Source organism: Oscarella lobularis, chromosome 14 (genome assembly GCF_947507565.1).
Source record: "Oscarella lobularis chromosome 14, ooOscLobu1.1, whole genome shotgun sequence".
In the NCBI taxonomy this organism is placed as follows: Eukaryota; Metazoa; Porifera; class Homoscleromorpha; order Homosclerophorida; family Oscarellidae; genus Oscarella; species Oscarella lobularis.
In genome coordinates, this window is record NC_089188.1 from 1,187,282 (window position 1) to 1,213,048 (window position 25,767).

At 39.4% G+C, this 25,767-nt stretch overlaps 5 protein-coding genes across 5 annotated transcripts in view; 2 read left to right on the forward strand and 3 right to left on the reverse strand.

The window, feature by feature from the left end:
• The window catches only part of LOC136195355 (E3 SUMO-protein ligase RanBP2-like), a 27,875-nt gene extending 11,397 nt beyond the window's left edge, over window positions 1-16,478 (reverse strand). Inside the window, exons 1-26 of the mRNA XM_065984672.1 lie at window positions 16,338-16,478; window positions 16,208-16,275; window positions 16,117-16,158; window positions 15,992-16,063; window positions 15,897-15,940; window positions 15,803-15,843; window positions 15,667-15,750; window positions 15,539-15,616; window positions 15,423-15,483; window positions 15,271-15,368; window positions 15,190-15,211; window positions 15,029-15,140; window positions 14,817-14,976; window positions 14,597-14,768; window positions 14,469-14,539; window positions 14,354-14,404; window positions 14,216-14,297; window positions 14,080-14,166; window positions 13,933-14,030; window positions 13,694-13,872; window positions 13,518-13,641; window positions 13,359-13,462; window positions 13,249-13,309; window positions 13,049-13,186; window positions 12,841-12,996; window positions 12,620-12,787 (exon numbers count right to left, since the gene is read on the reverse strand). Of these exons, the coding sequence (XP_065840744.1) occupies window positions 12,620-12,787; window positions 12,841-12,996; window positions 13,049-13,186; window positions 13,249-13,309; window positions 13,359-13,462; window positions 13,518-13,641; window positions 13,694-13,872; window positions 13,933-14,030; window positions 14,080-14,166; window positions 14,216-14,297; window positions 14,354-14,404; window positions 14,469-14,539; window positions 14,597-14,768; window positions 14,817-14,976; window positions 15,029-15,140; window positions 15,190-15,211; window positions 15,271-15,368; window positions 15,423-15,483; window positions 15,539-15,616; window positions 15,667-15,750; window positions 15,803-15,843; window positions 15,897-15,940; window positions 15,992-16,063; window positions 16,117-16,158; window positions 16,208-16,275; window positions 16,338-16,400 (2,436 nt within the window). The 5' untranslated portion in view covers window positions 16,401-16,478. The remainder of the gene's footprint in view (window positions 1-12,619; window positions 12,788-12,840; window positions 12,997-13,048; window positions 13,187-13,248; window positions 13,310-13,358; window positions 13,463-13,517; window positions 13,642-13,693; window positions 13,873-13,932; window positions 14,031-14,079; window positions 14,167-14,215; window positions 14,298-14,353; window positions 14,405-14,468; window positions 14,540-14,596; window positions 14,769-14,816; window positions 14,977-15,028; window positions 15,141-15,189; window positions 15,212-15,270; window positions 15,369-15,422; window positions 15,484-15,538; window positions 15,617-15,666; window positions 15,751-15,802; window positions 15,844-15,896; window positions 15,941-15,991; window positions 16,064-16,116; window positions 16,159-16,207; window positions 16,276-16,337) is intronic.
• A 38-nt stretch (window positions 16,479-16,516) lies between these two features.
• Window positions 16,517-17,669, forward strand: LOC136195291 (WD repeat-containing protein 74-like). The gene has a single exon (XM_065984594.1). It carries the CDS (start codon window positions 16,517-16,519, stop codon window positions 17,594-17,596), a length of 1,080 nt encoding a protein of 359 aa, XP_065840666.1. The 3' UTR covers window positions 17,597-17,669.
• Window positions 17,528-20,087, reverse strand: LOC136195290 (transcription initiation factor TFIID subunit 6-like; the record flags this gene model as incomplete). The annotated part of the gene is given in 13 exon segments (XM_065984593.1): window positions 17,528-18,019; window positions 18,078-18,197; window positions 18,256-18,330; window positions 18,396-18,453; window positions 18,507-18,628; window positions 18,686-18,787; window positions 18,840-18,917; window positions 18,978-19,046; window positions 19,109-19,371; window positions 19,421-19,477; window positions 19,531-19,684; window positions 19,740-19,826; window positions 19,874-20,087. Coding segments are annotated over 13 exon segments (1,731 nt in total). The 3' UTR covers window positions 17,528-17,629.
• Window positions 20,088-21,436: 1,349 nt separating this feature from the next.
• On the forward strand, window positions 21,437-22,711 carry LOC136195132 (arginine and glutamate-rich protein 1-A-like). Its single transcript, XM_065984400.1, has 4 exons — window positions 21,437-21,743; window positions 21,805-22,030; window positions 22,317-22,400; window positions 22,458-22,711. Exons 1-4 carry the CDS (start codon window positions 21,439-21,441, stop codon window positions 22,620-22,622), a joined length of 780 nt encoding a protein of 259 aa, XP_065840472.1. The 5' UTR covers window positions 21,437-21,438; the 3' UTR covers window positions 22,623-22,711.
• LOC136195131 (transmembrane 9 superfamily member 2-like) lies at window positions 22,580-25,314 on the reverse strand. Its single transcript, XM_065984399.1, has 17 exons — window positions 25,190-25,314; window positions 24,993-25,125; window positions 24,811-24,938; window positions 24,604-24,757; window positions 24,467-24,546; window positions 24,305-24,410; window positions 24,102-24,234; window positions 23,987-24,048; window positions 23,882-23,939; window positions 23,770-23,827; window positions 23,617-23,718; window positions 23,499-23,556; window positions 23,392-23,445; window positions 23,247-23,344; window positions 23,079-23,190; window positions 22,859-23,030; window positions 22,580-22,805 (listed from the first exon to the last, which is right to left on the reverse strand). Exons 2-17 carry the CDS (start codon window positions 25,110-25,112, stop codon window positions 22,738-22,740), a joined length of 1,563 nt encoding a protein of 520 aa, XP_065840471.1. The 5' UTR covers window positions 25,113-25,125; window positions 25,190-25,314; the 3' UTR covers window positions 22,580-22,737.
• Between the last annotated feature and the right edge of the window lie 453 nt (window positions 25,315-25,767).

The window sequence follows — 25,767 nt, forward strand, 5'->3', positions numbered from 1 at the left end:
AATATTAAATTGAGGGCCTAATCTTTAATTCTTAGGGCCTAAATATTAAATTGAGGGCCTAACCTTTGATTCTTAGGACCGAAAGATAAAATTGAGGGCCTAATCTTTAATTCTTAGGGCCTAAAAATTAAATTGAGGGCCTAATCTTTGATCCTTAGGGCCTAAAGATAAAATTGATAGCCTAATCTCTAATTCTTAGGACTTTAATATTAAATTGATGGCGTAATCTTTGTTTCATAGAACCAAAAGATAAAATTGAGAGCCTAATCTTTAATTCTTAGGAAATAAGTAAAAAACTGAGAGCATAATCTTTGATTCTTAGGACCTAAGTAAAATATTGAGGGCCTAATCTTTGATTCTTAGGACCAATATAATAAATTGATGGCCTAATCTTTGATTTTTAAGACTTGAATATTAAATTGAGGGCCTAATCTTTGATTCATAGTACCAAAATATTAAATTGAGGGCCTAATCTTTGATCATTAGGGCCAATATAATAAATTGATGGCCTAATCATTGATTCATAGGACATAAGTATTAAATTGATGGCCTAATCTTTGATTTTTAAGACCTGAATATTAAATTGAGGGCCTAATCTTTGATTCATAGGACCTAAATATTAAATTGAGGGCCTAATCTTTGATTCTTAGGACCTAAGTAAAATATTGAGGGCCTAATCTTTGATTCCTAGGACCTAAATATTAAATTGAGGGCCTAATTTTTGATTTTTAAGACTTGAATATTAAATTAAGGCTAAATCTTTGATTCATATTAAATTGAGGGCCTAATCCTTAATTCTTAGGACCTAAGTAAAATATTGAGGGCCTAATCTTTGATTCTTAGGACCAATATAATAAATTGATGGCCTAATCTTTGATTCATAGGACATAAATATTAAATTGAGGGCCTAATCTTTGATTCTTAGGACCTAAGTAAAATATTGAGGGCCATTCTTAGGACCAATATAATAAATTGATGGCCTAATCTTTGATTCATAGGACATAAATATTAAATTGATGGCCTAATCTTTGATTTTTAAGACCTGAATATTAAATTGAGGGTCTAATCTTTGATTCATAGGACCTAAATATTAAATTGAGGGCCTAATCTTTGATTCATAAGACCTAAATATTAAATTGAGGGCCTAATCTTTGTTTCTTAGATCCTAAAGATAAAATTGAGGGCCTAATCCTTCATTCTTAGGACCTAAGTAAAATATTGAGGGCCTAATCTTTGATTCTTAGGACCAATATAATAAATTGAGGGCCTAATCTTTGTTTCATAGGACCTAAGTAATAAATTGAAGGCCTAATCTTTGATTTTTAAGACAAGAATATTAAATTGAGGGCCTAATCTTTGATTCATAGGAACTAAATATTAAATTGAGGGCCTAATCTTTGATCCTTAGGCCCAACAGATAAAATTGAGGGCCTAATCTTTAATTCTTAGGACATAAGTAAAAAACTGAGAGCCTAATCTTTTATTCTTAGGGCCTATATATTAAATTGAGGGCCTAAATATTAAATTGAGGGCCTAATCTTTAATTCTTAGGGCCTAAATATTAAATTGAGGGCCTAACCTTTGATTCTTAGGACCGAAAGATAAAATTGAGGGCCTAATCTTTAATTCTTAGGACCTAAATATTAAATTGAGGGCCTAATCTTTGATTCTTAGGGCCTAAATATTAAATTGATGGCCTAATCTTTAATTCTTAGGACTTTAATATTAAATTGATGGCGTAATCTTTGTTTCATAGAGCCAAAAGATAAAATTGAGGGCCTAATCTTTAATTCTTAGGACTTAAATATTAAATTGAGGGCCTAATCTTTGATTCTTAGGGCCTAAAGATAAAATTGATGGCCTAATCTTTAATTCTTAGGACTTTAATATTAAATTGATGGCGTAATCTTTGTTTCTTAGAGCCTAAAGATAAAATTGAGGGGCTAATCTTTAATTCTTAGGGCCTAAATATTAAATTGAGGGCCTAACCTTTGATTCTTAGGACCGAAAGATAAAATTGAGGGCCTAATCTTTAATTCTTAGGAACTAAGTAAAATATTGAGGGCTTAATCTTTGATTCTTAGGACCAATATAATAAATTGATGGCCTAATCTTTGTCTCTTAGAGCCTAAAGATAAAATTGAGGGCCTAATCTTTAATTTTTAGGGCCTAAATATTAAATTGAGGGCCTAACCTTTGATTCTTAGGACCGAAAGATAAAATTGAGGGCCTAATCTTTAATTCTTAGGGCCTAAATATTAAATTGAGGGCCTAACCTTTGATTCTTAGGACCGAAAGATAAAATTGAGGGCCTAATCTTTAATTCTTAGGACCGAAATATTAAATTGAGGGCCTAATCTTTGATTCTTAAGACATAAAGAATAAATTGAGGGCCTAATCTTTGATTCTTAGGACCTAAGTAAAATATTGAGGGCCTAATCTTTGATTCTTAGGACCAATATAATAAATTGAGGGCCTAATCTTTGATTCATAGGACCTAAATATTAAATTGATAACCTAATCTTTGATTTTGAAGACCTGAATATTAAATTGTGGGCCTAATCTTTGATTCTTATGACCTTAATAATAAATTGAGAGCCTAATCTTTCATTTTTAAGACCTGAATATTAAATTGTGGGCCTAATCTTTGATTTTTAAGACCTGAATATTAAATTGTGGGCCTAATCTTTGATTCATAGGACATAAATATTAAATTGAGGGCCTAATCTTTGATTCTTAGGACCTAAGTAAAATATTGAGGGCCATTCTTAGGACCAATATAATAAATTGATGGCGTAATCTTTGATTCATAGGACATAAATATTAAATTGATGGCCTAATCTTTGATTTTTAAGACCTGAATATTAAATTGAGGGTCTAATCTTTGATTCATAGGACCTAAATATTAAATTGAGGGCCTAATCTTTGATTCATAAGACCTAAATATTAAATTGAGGGCCTAATCTTTGTTTCTTAGAGCCTAAAGATAAAATTGAGGGCCTAATCCTTCATTCTTAGGACCTAAGTAAAATATTGAGGGCCTAATCTTTGATTCTTAGGACAAATATAATAAATTGAGGGCCTAATCTTTGTTTCATAGGACATAAATATTAAATTGATGGCCTAATCTTTCATTTTTAAGATCTGAATATTAAATTGAGAGCGCAATCTTTGATTCATAGGACCTAAATAATAAATTGATGGCCTAATCTTTGATTCTTAAGGCCTAAAGATAAAATTGATGGCCAAATCTTTAATTCTTAGGACTTTAATATTAAATTGATGGCGTAATCTTTGTTTCATAGAGCCAAAAGATAAAATTGAGGGCCTAATCTTTAATTCTTAGGACATAAGTAAAAAACTGAGAGCCTAATCTTTTATTCTTAGGGCCTAAATATTAAATTGAAGGCCTAAATATTAAATTGAGGGCCTAATCTTTAATTCTTAGGGCCTAAAAATTAAATTGAGGGCCTAATCTTTGATCCTTAGGGCCTAAAGATAAAATTGATAGCCTAATCTCTAATTCTTAGGACTTTAATATTAAATTGATGGCGTAATCTTTGTTTCATAGAACCAAAAGATAAAATTGAGAGCCTAATCTTTAATTCTTAGAACATAAGTAAAAAACTGAGAGCATAATCTTTGATTCTTAGGACCTAAGTAAAATATTGAGGGCCTAATCTTTGATTCTTAGGACCAATATAATAAATTGATGGCCTAATCTTTGATTTTTAAGACTTAAATATTAAATTGAGGGCCTAATCTTTGATTCTTAGGGCCTAAAGATAAAATTGATGGCCAAATCTTTAATTCTTAGGACTTTAATATTAAATTGATGGCGTAATCTTTGCTTCATAGAGCCAAAAGATAAAATTGAGGGCCTAATCTTTAATTCTTAGGACATAAGTAAAAAACTGAGAGCCTAATCTTTTATTCTTAGGGCCTAAATATTAAATTGAAGGCCTAAATATTAAATTGAGGGCCTAATCTTTAATTCTTAGGGCCTAAAAATTAAATTGAGGGCCTAATCTTTGATCCTTAGGGCCTAAAGATAAAATTGATAGCCTAATCTCTAATTCTTAGGACTTTAATATTAAATTGATGGCGTAATCTTTGTTTCATAGAACCAAAAGATAAAATTGAGAGCCTAATCTTTAATTCTTAGGAAATAAGTAAAAAACTGAGAGCATAATCTTTGATTCTTAGGACCTAAGTAAAATATTGAGGGCCTAATCTTTGATTCTTAGGACCAATATAATAAATTGATGGCCTAATCTTTGATTTTTAAGACTTGAATATTAAATTGAGGGCCTAATCTTTGATTCATAGGACCTAAATATTAAATTGAGGGCCTAATCTTTGATTCATAGGACCTAAATATTAAATTGAGGGCCTAATCTTTGATTCATAAGACCTAAATATTAAATTGAGGGCCTAATCTTTGTTTCTTAGATCCTAAAGATAAAATTGAGGGCCTAATCCTTCATTCTTAGGACCTAAGTAAAATATTGAGGGCCTAATCTTTGATTCTTAGGACCAATATAATAAATTGAGGGCCTAATCTTTGTTTCATAGGACCTAAGTAATAAATTGAAGGCCTAATCTTTGATTTTTAAGACAAGAATATTAAATTGAGGGCCTAATCTTTGATTCATAGGAACTAAATATTAAATTGAGGGCCTAATCTTTGATCCTTAGGCCCAACAGATAAAATTGAGGGCCTAATCTTTAATTCTTAGGACATAAGTAAAAAACTGAGAGCCTAATCTTTTATTCTTAGGGCCTATATATTAAATTGAGGGCCTAAATATTAAATTGAGGGCCTAATCTTTAATTCTTAGGGCCTAAATATTAAATTGAGGGCCTAACCTTTGATTCTTAGGACCGAAAGATAAAATTGAGGGCCTAATCTTTAATTCTTAGGGCCTAAAAATTAAATTGAGGGCCTAATCTTTGATCCTTAGGGCCTAAAGATAAAATTGATAGCCTAATCTCTAATTCTTAGGACTTTAATATTAAATTGATGGCGTAATCTTTGTTTCATAGAACCAAAAGATAAAATTGAGAGCCTAATCTTTAATTCTTAGGAAATAAGTAAAAAACTGAGAGCATAATCTTTGATTCTTAGGACCTAAGTAAAATATTGAGGGCCTAATCTTTGATTCTTAGGACCAATATAATAAATTGATGGCCTAATCTTTGATTTTTAAGACTTGAATATTAAATTGAGGGCCTAATCTTTGATTCATAGTACCAAAATATTAAATTGAGGGCCTAATCTTTGATCATTAGGGCCAATATAATAAATTGATGGCCTAATCATTGATTCATAGGACATAAGTATTAAATTGATGGCCTAATCTTTGATTTTTAAGACCTGAATATTAAATTGAGGGCCTAATCTTTGATTCATAGGACCTAAATATTAAATTGAGGGCCTAATCTTTGATTCTTAGGACCTAAGTAAAATATTGAGGGCCTAATCTTTGATTCCTAGGACCTAAATATTAAATTGAGGGCCTAATTTTTGATTTTTAAGACTTGAATATTAAATTAAGGCTAAATCTTTGATTCATATTAAATTGAGGGCCTAATCCTTAATTCTTAGGACCTAAGTAAAATATTGAGGGCCTAATCTTTGATTCTTAGGACCAATATAATAAATTGATGGCCTAATCTTTGATTCATAGGACATAAATATTAAATTGAGGGCCTAATCTTTGATTCTTAGGACCTAAGTAAAATATTGAGGGCCATTCTTAGGACCAATATAATAAATTGATGGCCTAATCTTTGATTCATAGGACATAAATATTAAATTGATGGCCTAATCTTTGATTTTTAAGACCTGAATATTAAATTGAGGGTCTAATCTTTGATTCATAGGACCTAAATATTAAATTGAGGGCCTAATCTTTGATTCATAAGACCTAAATATTAAATTGAGGGCCTAATCTTTGTTTCTTAGATCCTAAAGATAAAATTGAGGGCCTAATCCTTCATTCTTAGGACCTAAGTAAAATATTGAGGGCCTAATCTTTGATTCTTAGGACCAATATAATAAATTGAGGGCCTAATCTTTGTTTCATAGGACCTAAGTAATAAATTGAAGGCCTAATCTTTGATTTTTAAGACAAGAATATTAAATTGAGGGCCTAATCTTTGATTCATAGGAACTAAATATTAAATTGAGGGCCTAATCTTTGATCCTTAGGCCCAACAGATAAAATTGAGGGCCTAATCTTTAATTCTTAGGACATAAGTAAAAAACTGAGAGCCTAATCTTTTATTCTTAGGGCCTATATATTAAATTGAGGGCCTAAATATTAAATTGAGGGCCTAATCTTTAATTCTTAGGGCCTAAATATTAAATTGAGGGCCTAACCTTTGATTCTTAGGACCGAAAGATAAAATTGAGGGCCTAATCTTTAATTCTTAGGACCTAAATATTAAATTGAGGGCCTAATCTTTGATTCTTAGGGCCTAAATATTAAATTGATGGCCTAATCTTTAATTCTTAGGACTTTAATATTAAATTGATGGCGTAATCTTTGTTTCATAGAGCCAAAAGATAAAATTGAGGGCCTAATCTTTAATTCTTAGGACTTAAATATTAAATTGAGGGCCTAATCTTTGATTCTTAGGGCCTAAAGATAAAATTGATGGCCTAATCTTTAATTCTTAGGACTTTAATATTAAATTGATGGCGTAATCTTTGTTTCTTAGAGCCTAAAGATAAAATTGAGGGGCTAATCTTTAATTCTTAGGGCCTAAATATTAAATTGAGGGCCTAACCTTTGATTCTTAGGACCGAAAGATAAAATTGAGGGCCTAATCTTTAATTCTTAGGAACTAAGTAAAATATTGAGGGCTTAATCTTTGATTCTTAGGACCAATATAATAAATTGATGGCCTAATCTTTGTCTCTTAGAGCCTAAAGATAAAATTGAGGGCCTAATCTTTAATTTTTAGGGCCTAAATATTAAATTGAGGGCCTAACCTTTGATTCTTAGAACCGAAAGATAAAATTGAGGGCCTAATCTTTAACTCTTAGGACTTAAATATTAAATTGAGGGCCTAATCTTTGATTTTTAAGACCTGAATATTAAATTGAGGGCCTAATCTTTGATTCATAGGACTTAAATATTAAATTGAGGGCCTAATCTTTGTTTCTTAGAGCCTAAAGATAAAATTGAGGGCCTAATCTTTAATTCTTAGGACTTAAATATTAAATTGAGGGCCTAATCTTTGATTTTTAAGACCTGAATATTAAATTGAGGACCTAATCTTTGATTCATAGGACTTTAATATTAAATTGATGGCGTAATCTTTGTTTCATAGAGCCAAAAGATAAAATTGAGGGCCTAATCTTTGATTCTTAGGACTTAATATTAAATTGAGGGCCTAATCTTTGATTCTTAGGGCCTAAAGATAAAATTGATGGCCTAATCTTTAATTCTTAGGACTTTAATATTAAATTGATGGCGTAATCTTTGTTTCATAGAGCCAAAAGATAAAATTGAGGGCCTAATCTTTGATTCTTAGGACCTAAGTAAAATATTGAGGGCCTAATCTTTGATTCTAAGGACCAATATAATAAATTGAGGGCCTAATCTTTGATTCATAGGACCTAAATATTAAATTGATGGCCTAATCTTTGATTTTTAAGACCTGAATATTAAATTGAGGGCCTAATCTTTGATCCTTAGGGCCTAAAGATAAAATTGATAGCCTAATCTCTAATTCTTAGGACTTTAATATTAAATTGAGGGCCTAATCTTTGATTCATAGGACCTAAATATTAAATTGAGGGCCTAATCTTTGATTCTTAGGACCTAAGTAAAATATTGAGGGCCTAATCTTTGATTCTAAGGACCAATATAATAAATTGAGGGCCTAATCTTTGATTCATAGGACCTAAATATTAAATTGAGGGCCTAATGTTTAATTCTTAGGACATAAGTAAAAAACTGAGAGCCTAATCTTTTATTCTTAGGGCCTAAATATTAAATTGAAGGCCTAAATATTAAATTGAGGGCCTAATCTTTAATTCTTAGAACCTAAATATTAAATTGAGGGCCTAACCTTTGATTCATAGGACGGAAAGATAAAATTTAGGGCCTAATCTTTAATTCTTAGGACCTAAATATTAAATTGATGGCGTAATCTTTGTTTCTTAGAGCCTAAAGATAAAATTGAGGGCCTAATCCTTAATTCTTAGGACCTAAGTAAAATATTGAGGGCCTAATCTTTGATTCTTAGGACCTAAGTAATAAATTGAAGGCCTAATCTTTGATTTTTAAGACAAGAATATTAAATTGAGGGCCTAATCTTTGATTCATAGGACACAAATATTAAATTGAGGGCCTAATCTTTGATTCTTAGGACCTAAGTAAAATATTGAGGGCCTAATCTTTGATTCTTAGGACCAATATAATAAATTGATGGCCTAATCTTTGATTCATAGGACCTAAATATTAAATTGAGGGCCTAATCTTTGATTCATCAGACCTAAATATTAAAATGAGGGCCTAATCTTTGTTTCTTAGAGCCTAAAGATAAAATTGAGGGCCTAATCCTTCATTCTTAGGACCTAAGTAAAATATTGAGGGCCTAATCTTTGATTCTTAGGACCAATATAATAAATTGAGGGCCTAATCTTTGTTTCATAGGACCTAAGTAATAAATTGAAGGCCTAATCTTTGATTTTTAAGACAAGAATATTAAATTGAGGGCCTAATCTTTGATTCATAGGAACTAAATATTAAATTGAGGGCCTAATCTTTGATCCTTAGGCCCAACAGATAAAATTGAGGGCCTAATCTTTAATTCTTAGAGCCTAAATATTAAATTGAGGGCCTAATCTTTGTTTCTTAGAGCCTAAAGTTAAAATTGAGGGCCTAATCTTAATTCTTAGGACATAAGTAAAATATTGAGGGCCTAATCTTTGATTCTTAGGACCAATATAATAAATTGAGGGCCTAATCTTTGTTTCATAGGACCTAAGTAATAAATTGAAGGCCTAATCTTTGATTTTTAAGACAAGAATATTAAATTGAGGGCCTAATCTTTGATTCATAGGACCTAAATATTAAATTGAGGGCCTAATCTTTGATCCTTAGGGCCTAAAGATAAAATTGATAGCCTAATCTCTAATTCTTAGGACTTTAATATTAAATTGAGGGCCTAATCTTTGATTCATAGGACCTAAATATTAAATTGAGGGCCTAATCTTTGATTCATAGGACCTAAATATTAAATTGAGGGCCAAATCTTTGATTCTTAGGACCTAAGTAAAATATTGAGGGCCTAATCTTTGATTCTAAGGACCAATATAATAAATTGAGGGCCTAATCTTTGATTCATAGGACCTAAATATTAAATTGATGGCCTAATCTTTGATTTTTAAGACCTGAATATTAAATTGTGGGCCTAATCTTTGATTCTTATGACCTTAATAATAAATTGAGAGCCTAATCTTTTATTTTTAAGACCTGAATATTAAATTGTAGGCCTAATCTTTGATTTTTAAGACCTGAATATTAAATTGAGGGCCTAATCTTTGATTCATAGGACACAAATATTAAATTGAGGGCCTAATCTTTGATTCTTAGGACCTAAGTAAAATATTGAGGGCCTAATCTTTGATTCTTAGGACCAATATAATAAATTGATGGCCTAATCTTTGATTCATAGGACCTAAATATTAAATTGAGGGCCTAATCTTTGATTCATCAGACCTAAATATTAAAATGAGGGCCTAATCTTTGTTTCTTAGAGCCTAAAGATAAAATTGAGGGCCTAATCCTTCATTCTTAGGACCTAAGTAAAATATTGAGGGCCTAATCTTTGATTCTTAGGACCAATATAATAAATTGAGGGCCTAATCTTTGTTTCATAGGACCTAAGTAATAAATTGAAGGCCTAATCTTTGATTTTTAAGACAAGAATATTAAATTGAGGGCCTAATCTTTGATTCATAGGAACTAAATATTAAATTGAGGGCCTAATCTTTGATCCTTAGGCCCAACAGATAAAATTGAGGGCCTAATCTTTAATTCTTAGAACATAAGTAAAAAACTGAGAGCCTAATCTTTTATTCTTAGGGCCTATATATTAAATTGAGGGACTAAATATTAAATTGAGGGCCTAATCTTTAATTCTTAGGGCCTAAATATTAAATTGAGGGCCTAACTTTTGATTCTTAGGACCGAAAGATAAAATTGAGGGCCTAATCTTTAATTCTTAGGACATAAATATTAAATTGAGGGCCTAATCTTTGAATCATAAGACCTAAATATTAAATTGAGGGCCTAATCTTTGATTCATAGGACCAAAATATTAAATTGAGGGCCTAATCTTTGATCCTTAGGGCCAATATAATAAATTCATGGCCTAATCATTGATTCATAGGACATAAGTATTAAATTGATGGCCTAATCTTTGATTTTTAAGACCTGAATATTAAATTGAGGGCCTAATCCTTGATTCATAGGACTTAAATATTAAATTGAGGGCCTAATCTTTGATTCATAGGACCTAAATATTAAATTGAGGGCCAAATCTTTGATTCTTAGGACCTAAGTAAAATATTGAGGGCCTAATCTTTGATTCTTAGGACCTAAATATTAAATTGAGGGCCTAATCTTTGATTTTTAAGACTTGAATATTAAATTGAGGGCCTAATCTTTGATTCATAGGACCAAAATATTAAATTCAGGGCCTAATCTTTGATCCTTAGGGCCAATATAATAAATCGAGGGCCTAATCTTTGATTCATAGGACCTAAATATTAAATTGATGGCCTAATCTTTGATTTTTAAGACCAGAATATTAAATTGAGGGCCTAATCTTTGATTCATAGGACCTAAATATTAAATTGAGGGCCAAATCTTTGATTCTTAGGACCTAAGTAAAATATTGAGGGCCTAATCTTTGATTCTTAGGACCTAAATATTAAATTGAGGGCCTAATATTTGATTTTTAAGACTTGAATATTAAATTAAGGCTAAATCTTTGATTCATATTAAATTGAGGGCCTAATCCTTAATTCTTACGACCTAAGTAAAATATTGAGGGCCTAATCTTTGATTCTTAGGACCAATATAATAAATTGATGGCCTAATCTTTGATTCATAGGACATAAGTATTAAATTGATGGCCTAATCTTTGATCTTTAAGACCTGAATATTAAATTGAGGGCCTAATCTTTGATTCATAGGACCTAAATATTAAATTGAGGGCCTAATCTTTGATTCTTAGGACCTAAATATTAAATTGAGGGCCTAATTTTTGATTTTTAAGACTTGAATATTAAATTAAGGCTAAATCTTTGATTCATATTAAATTGAGGGCCTAATCCTTAATTCTTAGGACCTAAGTAAAATATTGAGGGCCTAATCTTTGATTCTAAGGACCAATATAATAAATTGAGGGCCTAATCTTTGATTCATAGGACATAAATATTAAATTGATGGCCTAATCTTTGATTTTTAAGACCAGAATATTAAATTGAGGGCCTAATCTTTGATTCATAGGACCTAAATATTAAATTGAGGGCCTAATCTTTGATTCTTAGGACCTAAAGATAAAATTGAGGGCCTAATCCTTAATTCTTAGGACCTGAGTAAAATATTGAAGGCCTAATCTTTGATTCTTAGGACCTAAGTAATAAATTGAAGGCCTAATCTTTGATTTTTAAGACAAGAATATTAAATTGAGGGCCTAATCTTTGATTCATAGGAACTAAATATTAAATTGAGGGCCTAATCTTTGATCCTTAGGCCCAACAGATAAAATTGAGGGCCTAATCTTTAATTCTTAGAACATAAGTAAAAAACTGATAGCCTAATCTTTTATTCTTAGGGCCTATATATTAAATTGAAGGCCTAAATATTAAATTGAGGGCCTAATCTTTAATTCTTAGGGCCTAAATATTAAATTGAGGGCCTAACCTTTGATTCTTAGGACCGAAAGATAAAATTGAGGGCCTAATCTTTAATTCTTAGGACCTAAATATTAAATTGAGGGCCTAATCTTTGATTCTTAGGGCCTAAATATTAAATTGATGGCCTAATCTTTAATTCTTAGGACTTTAATATTAAATTGATGGCGTAATCTTTGTTTCATAGAGCCAAAAGATAAAATTGAGAGCCTAATCTTTAATTCTTAGGACATAAGTAAAAAACTGAGATCCTAATCTTTGATTCTTAGGACCTAAATATTAAATTGAGGAACTCATCTTTAATTCTTAGGGCCTAAATATTAAATTGAGGGCTTAATCTTTGATTCTTAGGACTTTAATATTAAATTGATGGCCTAATCATTGTTTCTTAGAGCCTAAAGATAAAAATTGAGGGCCTAATCTTTGATTCTTAGGGCCTAAATATGAAATTGAGGGCCTAATCTTTAATTCTTAGGAAATTGAGGGCCTAATCTTTAATTCTTAGGAAATTGAGGGCCTAATCTTTAATTCTTAGGTACTGTTCACGTTTCACAGTATAGTGGTACTAAAATGCGCGAGATGGATGTGGCATCTCAACGCATCTCATCTGCGTTGAAACAGACGCGACACGGTGATGCGGGCAGAATCCAGGACTCTTAAAACATGCGGACGTACCTCAAGAGCGGCCGCCGAATCTTCTTTGACTTCCGCAGATTCAGATTCGTCGTCGCCGTCGTCGCCGTCGTCGTCGCCGTCATCGTCGCCGTCATCGTCCTCAATGTGAATATCAAGGATCTTTTTTTGAATTTCCTCAAGCTGTTCTTCAACGGCGTCTCTCATTTCCTAAACAAGATTGACGTCAGAAAAACACGACTTTTGAATTACCGAAGTCTCACCGCGTCATCCTCCACATCCAATCTGTGCAAACAAGCCTTTAGAGAATCCTGGGCCTTTTCCAAATACGTTCGACTCCGCGTGAGATCTGATTCAGACTCAAACTCCCCTTCTTCCTCGTGATTGGTCATGAGCGACTTGGCCATAGATTTCCATATCTGAAAACTGAAAAATTGATCAAGTGAAAACAGATACCACGTCGAGGTTCACCTGAGCTTGATTCCACGCTCCGTCCGCTGTATCGAGATGGTCATAGAGATCCAAGGCTTGTCTGACGTCTCCTTGTCGCACCGCAATCTCGGCCAAAGACGACGTGCATTCGTGCAAAAGCTCGTCAAAGCTCGCGCTCTGGAACACAAAACAAAAACGAAGTGGGGATATAAAAAATTACGAAAATATTTAAAACTGACATCAACGAGTCCAGATCCGTCGCCAAACCACGACTCTCCGCCAACGGTATCTGAACTGGCGCTGCAAAAAAAATTTTTTTAAATCCCGCTAAAGAAACTAGTTCACTGACTTGATCAAAAGCTGCACGCCTTCTCTGGCGGCTTGCCAGTACAATGCAGCGCGTTTTTCCAGTGCCCGATATTCGTCTTCGCTTTCGCCGCGAAATTCGTCGATCTGATGCGCGAAATCCAGTTACGAAATCCAAAATAAATGCTACTACCGGTACTACCTTAGCAGTGAAGATTCGTCCAAGGTGAGCCAATGGACAGGCTCCAATTGCACGCTTTCGTATCACTCGAATAATGGTGATTCCCTTTTGAACGATCGTCTTCAATTCAGACGTTTCTTTTACACTATAATTCCCATTAATTAAATCATACAAAATATATAAAACAGTTTATTTGCCTTATTGACTTTCCCCTGACCAGCTCCAATAAAGCCGTCCACCATCGCGCCGTCTCCGGAGAAACGAGCTTCGGTGCAAGAGCTTCCGGGAGCAATATCGGGCCTCCGGATTGAGCTCTTTCCGTGGCAGACTGCCTGACTTTACACGTCGCATCATAAATAACTCCGAAGAGAAAAGCCTTGGGAACGTGGTCTCTCTATATTCTGCCTACTGGGAAACGAGACTACGGAGAACTTACTTCCACATCGTGAATGGATAGCGATTCATAGCGATTTCCTTCCAAGTCGTCACAATGCATGGGAAATCTTCCAAACAGTCCAAGACACCAGCCACTTACTGTCCAACACAAATCATAAATAATTATAGAGATATTACTATTATTTACCGTCTGGTATGACAGGTGGGTTCTTTAGGCCGCAGCTGGCGCCGATCCACGCTATTCGGTGAAGATTTCTTGTACCAATCACCGAAACTGTCGAGAAAGATTGGAAAATTAAATTCGTAGGCATGTCTTATCCCACTTCTTTCGAGCGGCGCCAATTCATCCAACTCGGGCACTTTTATATTGTGCAATCGCAAGACGGGATTCTGACTCAAAAAGGACTGAAAAAGAACGTACGTGTGCACATACGTACGTTGCATATTTATCACCAGCTTACCTTGCCCTTATCGTAGCCCTTGGCCCCTTTAAAAATCGACGAAATAATAGCCTGTTCCCCCAAAAGCGAAAATATCATTACAATATCAGAGAAATATCGCTCGAGAGAGACCCACCTGTTTGAATTTGACGTCATCTAGAATCGGACTATCTCCTTCTCTTGAACGAGCGTCCAGAAGAAAATGACCTAAAGAGGCGGTACAATAACGAGTCACTCACTGACACCACTAGGTGTTTCTCATACCGGCAAGACAACGACGAGTGCAGCCAATTTTGTACAGCATCGCCACTAAGCTTTGAGTCATTTCCCCGGCAATGTCAACGTCCACGAGCTTTTTGTCAATTACAGGTAGACTGAGACACGCCGTGAAAAAGAAACGGGCATGTTCCATGGCCTTTTGCCACAAGATTCGCTTCTATAATTAAAAAGAATTATTATCTTGGCAATGAAATAAAGAATTTACCTCTTGGGCTTTCTTGAGTTGAATTGTTGCGCAGTGTTCGTAGACTTTGCCTTGCATTTCGATGAGGCCGGCTTGAAACGTTCGCAGGGCTATGCTGTCCGCCGCGACGTCAACGGTTAGAGAATCGATTGACTTCGCTTCATTCAGGGCTTGGTCAAGTCTGGGACCTCCGCTTATGAGTCTAAGAATTGCCTACGTTACGCGCTATGTACCTAATCACGTTTTGCAGGACGTTGTCGAGTTCGTAGGGAAAGCTGAGCGAGACCGTTTGATCCAGCAAGTGAAGATGAATTATGCGGGCAATTAAATGCTCCGATGAGTCGACTAGAGAAAAAATTCAAACGACTGTTTAATTAATTAATTGATCCTTTACCCATGCTTTTCTCCATGAAATCCTATAATTGAAAAAACGGCTATTTCAATTTATCAAGAATGATTTTTCTCGTTTTTTTACTTCGACCACTCTGAGTGACATGTGAAGCCATTTGTCGGTGGAAGGAAAGTCCGATAGCCAAGTCTTTGCACAATGAGAATAAGCCTTATCAATTTGGCCTAGCAGAAAAACGCATTAGTCGCCCAGAAAAACGCGAGGCCGGTACACCAAACATGTATTAGTATAAAGCTCGACAAGTTTCACGTGAACGTCAACATTACGAGGATTCTGCAACTAGAAGAGGACATATATACGTAGAGACCATCAAAACCTCCCCTTTAACTATTACCAAGAACTTTATAAGCAGTTGCTCCATTGTATTCGCTGCAGCTTTGTTGCCTCTTCCAAGCAATTTCAGCACCACTGCCTAGAAGAACCCGTCAACTACAGACATATTTATTTATTTATTTATATTACCTGAACGTCTAGAGCTAACGACCAATATTTCTCCTTTTTCATTAGCAAGGCTACGATCTGTTCTACTTGCTTTGGAGTGCACAGCTACATAGGCGTTTATCTGCAAAGCATTCCTCACGTGATATCCCTACGGCACCTCGCTCTGGTGAACGTCTTCCTTGCAATACAATTGGCCAACTAAAATAGAATAAATAAAGAGGCGATTTCCTTAGGGAGAGACCTCTTTATACTTTTCACCCAAAGACTTTCCTGGCTCCTTCTCAGCTGCAGAGACCTAAAAAAACCCCAATAATTAATTTACATATTTACATATATGTATGTATACCGAGAATAATTTTCCAAAGCTTTGACATGAAGATTTTTTCTCTCCAGCAATTCTCCCTTCAACTTGTAGGCCCTTTCAATTCAAACGTCTACACTTTCCGCATTCCTTCGTAAGCGTAAACCTACTCGAAATCGTTTGGAGCAATGCTCACATAAGAATCCAACGATCTAAAAAGGAAAATCGAATAGAAAACGCGATTTCACTTCTTCGTCGCACCTAAGCGCGTCATCGACGCTTCCCGCATCTCTATACATTCTCGCTATAGACATTCCTTGCAGGGAAGCCTTGAAAAGAAGCGAACTAGCGAAGGAATCGGACTCGAGCGCAAAGGGGGCCCCCCCCAAACCTCTTTCGAAGTAGGCATCCGCTTCACGTAGGAGACCACGTCTTCGAGCCGTCTCGTAGACATGATCGCAAGGCGACAACGCTCGCTACGGTTGCGCCAAGGCTATAATAGGTTCCGCGTTCGATTTGCCAAGCAGGCGCGCTAAAACCACGTGGCAGGACACGTGAACTTTCTGCAACATGGAACTCCCTGCAACTTGGCTTGGAACGCGAAAGGGCACGATAAAGGAGGTCGACCTGTCGGGCGGGACGTTTACGAATTGCAGCTCGATCGAGGAAATGGACGCGGCGAAGGAGGTGAGGGCTCTCGAGTGGTTCGACGACACGACACTCGTCGTCGCTCACAAGAATGGTCCAATCAAAACGTTCGACGTCGAAAGCAAGCAATTTCGTCCTTTCGTCGACGCGAAAGACGAAGTGGCGACGGCGCTCGCGTGGCCCGACGAGAAATCGATTCTCTACTGCACGACGACGGGAAAACTCGCTCTTTTCGACGAAAAAATCGAACCAATCATAGCAGAGACGTCGATAGGTACTCACGTGGCCTGTTTACGTCAGAATCCTCTCCAACGGTGCCTCGTTGCGAGTGGCGGCAAAGAAAACGACCTGAAAATATACGATTTGAATAATGGAATGAACGGAAAAAAATTCGAACCGATATTTCGCGCTAAGAACGTGCGCAACGATCGCCTCGACCTTCGCGTCCCCGTATGGGTAACAGCCGTCGCTTTTCAAAACGACTCGACGCTCGTAACGGGCACCGCGCACCATCAAGTGCGCGTCTACGACACAAAAGCGCAACGACGTCCCGTACTTTCCGTAGAACACGGCGACGCGTCCATAACAACGATAGACACGTGCCCTCGTGATGGGAATGCGGTTGTCATGGGAAACGGGCACGGTTTGGTATTGAGGTTGGATTTGAGAAACGGAGGTGGGGTCGTCGGTCGATACAAAGGGCCAGCCGGGTGCGTTCGGAGTGTTCGGTGTTGGGGGCCCGTCGTCGTTTCCGCGGGTCTCGATCGGATGGTTTGGGTGCACGAGGGAGAAAGTCGGAAGGTGCTAAAGAAGATCTACGCGAAGCAGGAGGTGTCGTGCGTCGCGTTGGGAATGGGAAAGCGGAAGGAGAAGCGAAGCGAGACGAAGGAAGAGAATGATGACGACGCGGCAGATAGCGACGCGGACGAGATTTGGAATCAGATGGACATTATACCAGACCTCGAACCAAAAAAGAAGAAGAAACGAACTACTAAAGCCTAGAAAAAAATTTTTTTTCATTTTAACCGTATTCGTCTAATTAAGATCACTTATATTAATTGTTGATAACGGTACTGTGGGTTTGGATGGACTTGTGTTGGTCCTCGGAGGCGGCGGCGGAAGAGAAGGAAGCGGATTCGATTTGGGTTGGGTCGCTGTCGCTGTGGGTTGCTTCGGCTGTGGCTGTTGACTGGGCGCGTGCTTTTGCTTTTCCTGTTTCACTTGCTCGCTGAGTGACGTCTGCCAATTGCAAATTCCCGCCTTTTTCTGCAGCTGGAGCCTTTGCTGGGTCTTCGTGTGCGCGGCGCGTAGTTTCGTCGATACGTAGTTGCATAGATTCGGTCCCAGAAAACCGTATTCGGCTCGATAGACGTCTGGGACGTCGGGGGGACCTTGGAGGGTGACTATGATTGGGCCCAAGTGATTCTGAATAATAAATAATCCTGATATAAATGAGTTTTCTATGCTCCTCTTCTTCCCTTACTTGTAAGAGTTTCTGAATGGTTATGCTCATCGTTTTCTCGGGTTCGGAATTGGAGTTCTGTGCCTTTCGAAGGAGCTCCCCCTCGTGGGGAAGCTGAGGTAAGAGAACGTTTTTACACACCTGAACACACAGGCTCTTGTATATATTATTAGCAAAAAGAGTCGCGTTTCTTCCTTACATCGGTCCCTAATTCGCAAAGGCCAACCATTGCCCCGTAACGTTGAGGAAGTGAACTACTATCATCAGCGAGAATCTGCAATAAACAAATACCCCTTCAAAAGAACAGAGACAAAGGGTCCTCAATTTCCAAATGCATACCTTTGAAAGTAGTTTAGTGACTCGGCTCTGTAGAGCAGTTGAAGTCGTAGTAAACGACCTTATAGCATCAGTCATCAGCCTAGGCTACGAACTCATCTCTGTCGTCCTTACTTGCAAATTTGAGCCAAAGCCTGGGCCCCCAGCTCCCTCAACGACCAATGATTCTCATCGGGACGAGCACATAGTTGCTTTCCAACCACAGTGGATAGAACGGCTGGAAGCAGCTTATGTATCTAACCAAGAAATATATCTAAAAATTCGATTCTTTTTTCTAGATCAATAGATAGTACATATTTTTCCAAATTAAGGTTTTTATTGGACAACAACGCCTTGATCATCTTCACCAAGGCAACCAGCGAAGTCAACTTTTTCTGAATAACATACTGTTTGATCTACGAAAAGACAATATTCTTTTAAACGCGGCTACTCCCTCCAAGCACTCACCCCCTCACAAATAAACTCAGTGAATTTTGGAAGCATTTGATTTAGGCCAGGATCCAACGACAAACTCTGCAAAGCCTCCTAGGAGAGAGAGAAAAAAAGGAGATCTATCACCTAGCCCAGCCACACTACTTCACTTACACTTGTTTTTCTGGTATCCCCGGAAGCCAAACAGGCGGCCGTAATTTCTCTATAATACAGTTGCTGTTCCTAAGAGACAAAGGGGTCCCAAAGTTGATTCATCTCTCCTAGCTTGGCCTCCCCTCACTCACCCCTGACATTTCATGTGCAACGTACTCCTTAAACTTCTCCTCCAACAATTCGTCTTCCTTCTTCTGTTTCTCTCCCTTCTTCGCATCCGCTTTGGCATCCTTTTCGCTCGTTTCCTTGGCCCCCTTCGTCGTCGTCGTCGTCGTTCCCACCGCCGTTCCAGTCAAACCCAACGCCGACAGAAGCGACGGCGGCACGCCCCGACTCGATGGCTTCAAATTCTGCGGCCGATTCACCGACTCCTCCTTCAATTTCTCCACAGACACTAACCCAATATATAAAAAACAACAATACAAATGTATCAAATAAAATACCTGGAGGCGGATTTTCTGGAATAGCCGGCTGTACTCCCTCCACTGCAAGCCAATGAGCTGTACACACGAAGTCTCCAAATTTGATGGAGACACGCCCACGTATCGTTTACCCCTCAGACTTAAGTCGGATGGAAGTCTCGGTAATGGTGTACTTATGACGTCACTTAGTTCGATTTCCTTGTCGTCGAGAAAGTGGACTTCGCGGCCGCCGCCGATCGCGCCTCGAAACGGCATGAATTCGCCCGATTTGAAGCCGTAAATGGGCTGGGCGAGAGAAATTCCGCGAAAACGAAAAAGGGGGCCCCCGTTTCGCGTTTACCTCGAGATTGAACTGCTGCAAGGCTCGATCGAAGTCGTCTGTGGTCACTTTGCGTCGTTTCGAGTGGCGAGCGAATTTGGACGACTCCTAGAGGCGATGCTCGCTTTTTTCTTCGTCTCCCCTCCTATTTTTACCTGGACTATCTGTTTTAGGCGAAACGATACGTCTTCGGCCAACGCTCGTAGTGCTGAATCGTCGAGACGCGAAATGCCAAGACTGTCTGCGACGGCACGAATCGAATCGGCCGATATGTCGGCGTCTATTCCATCCAAATCCAGGTTGGATGCCATGCGGTTCACAAGCACTCCGGGAATTTCACAAGCGCGCGAGTGGAGGCCTACACAGAACAGAGACACACAGAGAGATGTCTAACCTCGATTCTAATTCAAAAGACGATACACGTGGAGTCGAAAACAGAGAGCCGCCATTATTCTAGCGCCTAATCCAACATGGCCGGAGCACGGCAAGGATCACGTGTAAAATTGGCGCGAGTTTTCTGAGCCAACGAGCGACTCGTTGCCCCGGTGAATCCAAGACAATGCCGTCATCAACGGATATTGCATAACCATTGCATCAGCTTTCGTATAAAAGCCGCTGCACGCACGCACAACTTCAGTTCTGGCTAGGTGGGGAAAGTCTAACGGACGGAACCCTGGAGGTCGTCGGCGTTGGGAAAGCCTCAGTCATGTCAACATTAAATCGTGCTCAGTCGGTTGCCGTTCCTTGCTGAAACTGTAAGGTGCAGTGAATGAGCGTCACGCGAGTTCTTCTCGTGGCGCGCGAACGGCACTGGGAAGTCATTATAAGGCCCGTTGGATTTCATATATTGAGAAAAACAGTATAAGAGAAGAACAGAGAGACAGGGAACAACAGCAAAGGACGAAAAACAACAACAACTAAAACATAAATACATACAAGGGAGGGGTTAATGGGTATTGGAATTGCAGCGTGTGCTAGCCACCGCCGCAAAACTAAGGGAGGCTGTCTGACTAGGCTGGCTTGGGTTGCGAAGCTTGGCGTTCCGCGTTATACCGAGTGGACGTCAAGCTCAGATCAGTCCACTTTCTCGCCAAAGAAACGTGTGGGGGGCCCAGTGTCTCGTGGCTGTTTCTCACTCGGTTTAGTGACCTATAGCCGAAGATGGCCTTGACTTCCCAGAACCAAATCAAAGCACGATGTTGACTATATGACTGTGTGTGGACTCACGTTCGGCGCCTTCCCTCAATCCGGTAGTCCCGCTTCCTCTCAAGCGAAGGACTATGGCCCCATGGGTCACGGTGCAACGAGGTCGGGGGGACGGTGTGGGAGAGCCGTTCTCGATCCTAGGCCGCACCGTCGTGATTGAGCCTATGATGCCACGGCTCGCTCTCAAAAATTTTTGGGCTACTCAGCGTTCGAACCTCCACGCGGTGTAGCCTGGATTACGCCAATACGAACGCAGGACAACAAGGTACGTCTGCGGATAAATTGAACAGATAATGGCTTTTGTTTTTTAGGTTCTTTTCTCGACGAAGAAGCACTCGGACCGAATTTCGAAGATACACTGTACAAGCCAGAGTTTTTTCGGCGTAGAACACGTAGACGGGTCTACTGCATAAAAGCAAATCTTTTTTACGCATTCTGCATAAATATACTTGCATGCATCCGAGTCAATAAGCCACTCGCTTTCGCCACAAACCATCATTCGGGGACCCCAATAATGGCGGACGCAACGAGATCTCGCAGTCGTTCGCGGAGCCCGTTACAGCACCGTTCGAAGCGACGAAAAAAGCACAAAAGCCATCACAGCTCGCGTTCGAACTCGCCCGTCGCGAAGGACTCGACGGAAGCGCGGCGTTCGCGTTCGCGTCGCCGTTCGCGTTCGCGCACGCCGTCGCGACGTCGAAAGACGTCGCCGTCGTCGTCGCGTCGACACGATCGAATCGTGGACGAGTTCGGGCGAGACGTAACGAGACGCGAATGGCGTCAAGTAGACGAGGAAAAAGAACAGGAAAGGGAGAAAAGGTACGTATAAAAGTGACGCGGAAAAAAAGGTGAGGGGCCCCCTATGTTGATACCTGTATAGGCGCAAGGAGGAACAGGAAAAACAGCACATTCAGGAAGAGATTGAAAGGCGCATCGAGGTCGAAATTGCGCGACGAGTAGCAGAGGAACTCGAACGTCGAAAAGACGAAATCGAAAAGGAAGTCCAGCGGAGAGTCGACGAGGCAAAAGCGACTATGGAACGACAATGGCTCGACGACATAGCACGCAAGCGCGAAGAAGCGGAAGAGACGGAGCGACGAAAGGAGGTGAAGATGCCACGAGCATGTCCTCTCTGTGTCCGTTTTTTTCTGATTGATGGATATCTAAACGTTGTTCCACACGCTCATTATATAGCAGCAGGCTAAAACTCGGTCTCACCGTATGCGCAGAGGCCGGAGAGACGAAGAACCGGTAGAATTCTCCAATGTGAGAGGGTTTGTAACGCGACTGAGAGCGAATTCGCATTCGTTCGATCGGTCGTGCGCCCGTTGTTTACTCCGTTTCTTTTTTGCTGAACGAGTGAGTTGTGACTCTTCGCTCTGTGTGTCTCAGGCGGAGAAGCAGCAGCAGAAAATTGAACTCGAGAAGATCATCGAGGAGAACAACAAGAAGTTAGTCGAAGCGAAAAAGAAACAGGTACTACGGGAAAGAATCTCATAGACTTTTTTTTTAAAAAATACTGACTTTTCTTAGGAGGAGGAGAGGCTGAGGTTGGTCGAGGAGCAGCGCGTGCGAGAGGAGGAACGGCAGAAGCAAGCGCGAGAAGAGGAGCGACTCTCGAAGGTCTCCCAGAAGCAGATTCTGAATAGAAAGGGTAAAGAGAGAGCGAAATTGTCGTTTTGGATCAAACCGAGTTAGTGAACACGACGTTTGTAGCATTTTTTCGTCCGTTTTTTTTTTCTTGTCATACTAAGTTGTGTATATGATAATGAAGGACAAGAAACACACGCACACGCACACCCATGCTGCAGCATCAGTCAATTTTGACGACGGAGTAGATTTTTTTAACGAACCAGAAACAGGAGAGAAAGCCAACGCAACCTAAAAACGAATCCCCGGTTAGCGACTGCGAGAATCAAAGTCCTCCTTCGTACCAGTGAATAGGAAGAAGAGGAGCGTTATGAGGGTGATGTAGCCAAGGAAAAGAACGTGGCTGGCCTTTCCCTCTAGATGGAGCTGATAGTGCATGTAGTACAGGGCATAGAAAAAGAGATAGAACGATGTGCTGCCCGTTGTCAAAAACGACCTCCACCACCAATGGTAATCCTGAGAAAAAATTATTTTGGTTTATTATTACGAGAGCCTGTGACGTACTTCTGCGCAGAGGTGGAAGTAGCAGAGGAGAATGGCCGTTTCTGAGCACGTGATGAGAAGAATGAGAACGATGACGAAGAGAAAACCAAACATGTAGTAGATCTGATGCGACCTGGAGGCAGACAATCGACTATAATTAACAAAGGCGAGGGAACAGTCTCGGCTTACCATATGCTGTTGAAAATAAAATAGCACTGAATGAAAATGCAGCCAAATGGCAGAACACCTCCCATTATGATGCCCGGTACAGGACGAGTGTACAGTGGCTAATCGATCAAATAGAGACACCCAGACTTTGTGAGAGATTGCATACCTGATCGGGTATTTGCCTAGGAATCTGATTAGTTCTAACGGGAACTGAGATCGGCTAGAGAAAAGTTGGGGTGTTTGAATCCTTAGCAATATTTCCTGCGTACGTACTTGTTTCTTAAAGCCGATGTAAGAACCAACGAACGTCAGGGGAACCGAAATTCCAAACCTAAGTATAACCCCCCGAAATTCGCCACTGCTTTTTTTTGTTGTAGCCGTGCATGCGTACCACAGAAAGAGCAGAGCGAGGAGAGTCGTAAACGGCACGGCGGCTGACGACTGTTCACCCCAGAGAAGAAGATCCAGAAAAAAGAAAATTCCAAACATGATCCTAAATCGAATATATAAAAAAAGACGAAATAGGCGTCTCAACGAAGCGTACCCCGGTATCAGAAAGGCCGAAAACAGCATGTTAGTCTTCCATTTCTCCCCCGAAAACACTGAAAACGCATATATAGACTAAGCCCCAGCGCTACGCAACGCGTAACACCCACATTTATAGATTCTAGCTGACACATAACCCGCAGGAGCCGCAAGAAGAACGAACAAGACCTAAAGGCAAAGCTGGAGGCAGCATAAAAAACACTACGTAAACCTACCAGAGCCGTCGTCATTAGGGCACCTCTGTTGGCCGGCGAAAGGAAACCAAAACAGGCAAACACTGATGAACCAGTGAGATCAAACATCTATGTCTAGACGGTATTAGGAACTTACGTATAACAGTCAGCCCAATCATTCCAATTTGAGCTCCGCTTCCGACCATGACGGACAGAAGCATGCCTTGCGACGGAGGTCGAAAGACGTCGCCGTGCACCAGCTTCCAACCGAATTCTTCCTGAACGTCCTCCTAGAGAACACAGAGAAGCTCTTATAAGAAGAGCACTACATGATTTCTTTTTCCAAAAGCGTTCACATACTGATAATTCCTGGTTGTATCGAGCCAAGTCCTTGTGCAGGGTTCTCATCAAAATCATGGCCATCATGCCAGATAGAAACAGGACGATTACAAACGAGTTTACAATACTAGGAGCAGATATGAATTTAAGAAAATTCAATACTACGCTCTCCGTTTCGCTCACCTAAACCACTGAATCGACGTATGAGGCATAGAATCGAGAATGTAATCCCAACGAGAAGCCCAAGAGTGCTTATTGTTTTCCTGCAAAAAGACGACAATCTCTCGTTCAGCCCTCTCTCCGTTTTTTAGCTAACGTACGACAAAAAAGACGGAGTAGGTGAACTTGATCGTAAGCTCCTTGCTTTTTTCGTCCAACTTCAGCGGTTGAGGTGCAGGATCTTCGGGCACTTTGGTCAACGAGCTTGGATAAACGCAAACGGGTTTCGCTTTCTCGTCCGGGTTTTGATAAATACTGTAACGAAAAATGACTCTTTCGTCTCCGTTGGGGGCCCCCAATAGAGGCACCTTTGAGGAAAGACTTTAGCGCTGAGAAGTCGATTTCCATCCCAGTTCTCCGTTTCGCCGCTGTGATAGGTGATCAAAATGTTCACGTGATTAAATATGTAGTAGGTGTTCGCTTCTTTCATTTTAGGCTGAATCAAGAGAAAAAAGGTTAGAATTTCTCGAATGACAAATTGTCTTCTTACAAATGCTACACACGCTCCCTGTGGATTTCCTTGTTTATCGACATAGCAACCGACGGGAAAACCCGTCGAACAGTAGGGCTTTTCCTCGTCTTCGACGTCATAGCACCAAGTCACCGGCATATTATCAATAATCCTAAATATGCGTAGAGTACCGGTGGTTAGAATATTCGAGGAATATAGACCCGTTGCCTTTTTACCAATGCTGCTGATAATTAAGGATCACGAGTTTCTGCAACTCTTTCAAGCGCTTTTCCGAATTGTCGCCCTGTTTGAAAGCCTTCGTGCAACAGGGAATACAAGTTTTATTCTCGCCAAAGGAAAACTTCCGGGAGAGAAAAAAAGATCGAATTAGTGACTTAGACAAAGGGAACGAACGGGGGGGGCTACGTTGTAGGGAGAAGGTCGAATTCTTTCGCCAAAGACGACCTAAATAAGAATATTACATTATTCGATAATTAGAAAACATAACGGTATGCTCTCGCCTGTCCTAAGTTTTCTGCTGGGCCCGATTTTTTCTTGGCGGCTTCCTTCACTTGGCAGAAGTCGAATCTGAAGAAGGGTTCTTCTTCTTCTTTGCCATGGCCGGAGGTGACGTCACACTTACTTTGTGTACTCGTAAGGCAGCGCCGATTCCTCCGAGTCGAGAGCGTTCACGAAGACTTTGATGTCTGACTGCAAAACGCGCGAGAGCGAGCGGTCGGGTCGATGAGAGGGGAGCGAACGAGAGGAACGCGAACGACTTACGGGACACTTTTTCTCGTCGGCTTTCTCCTCG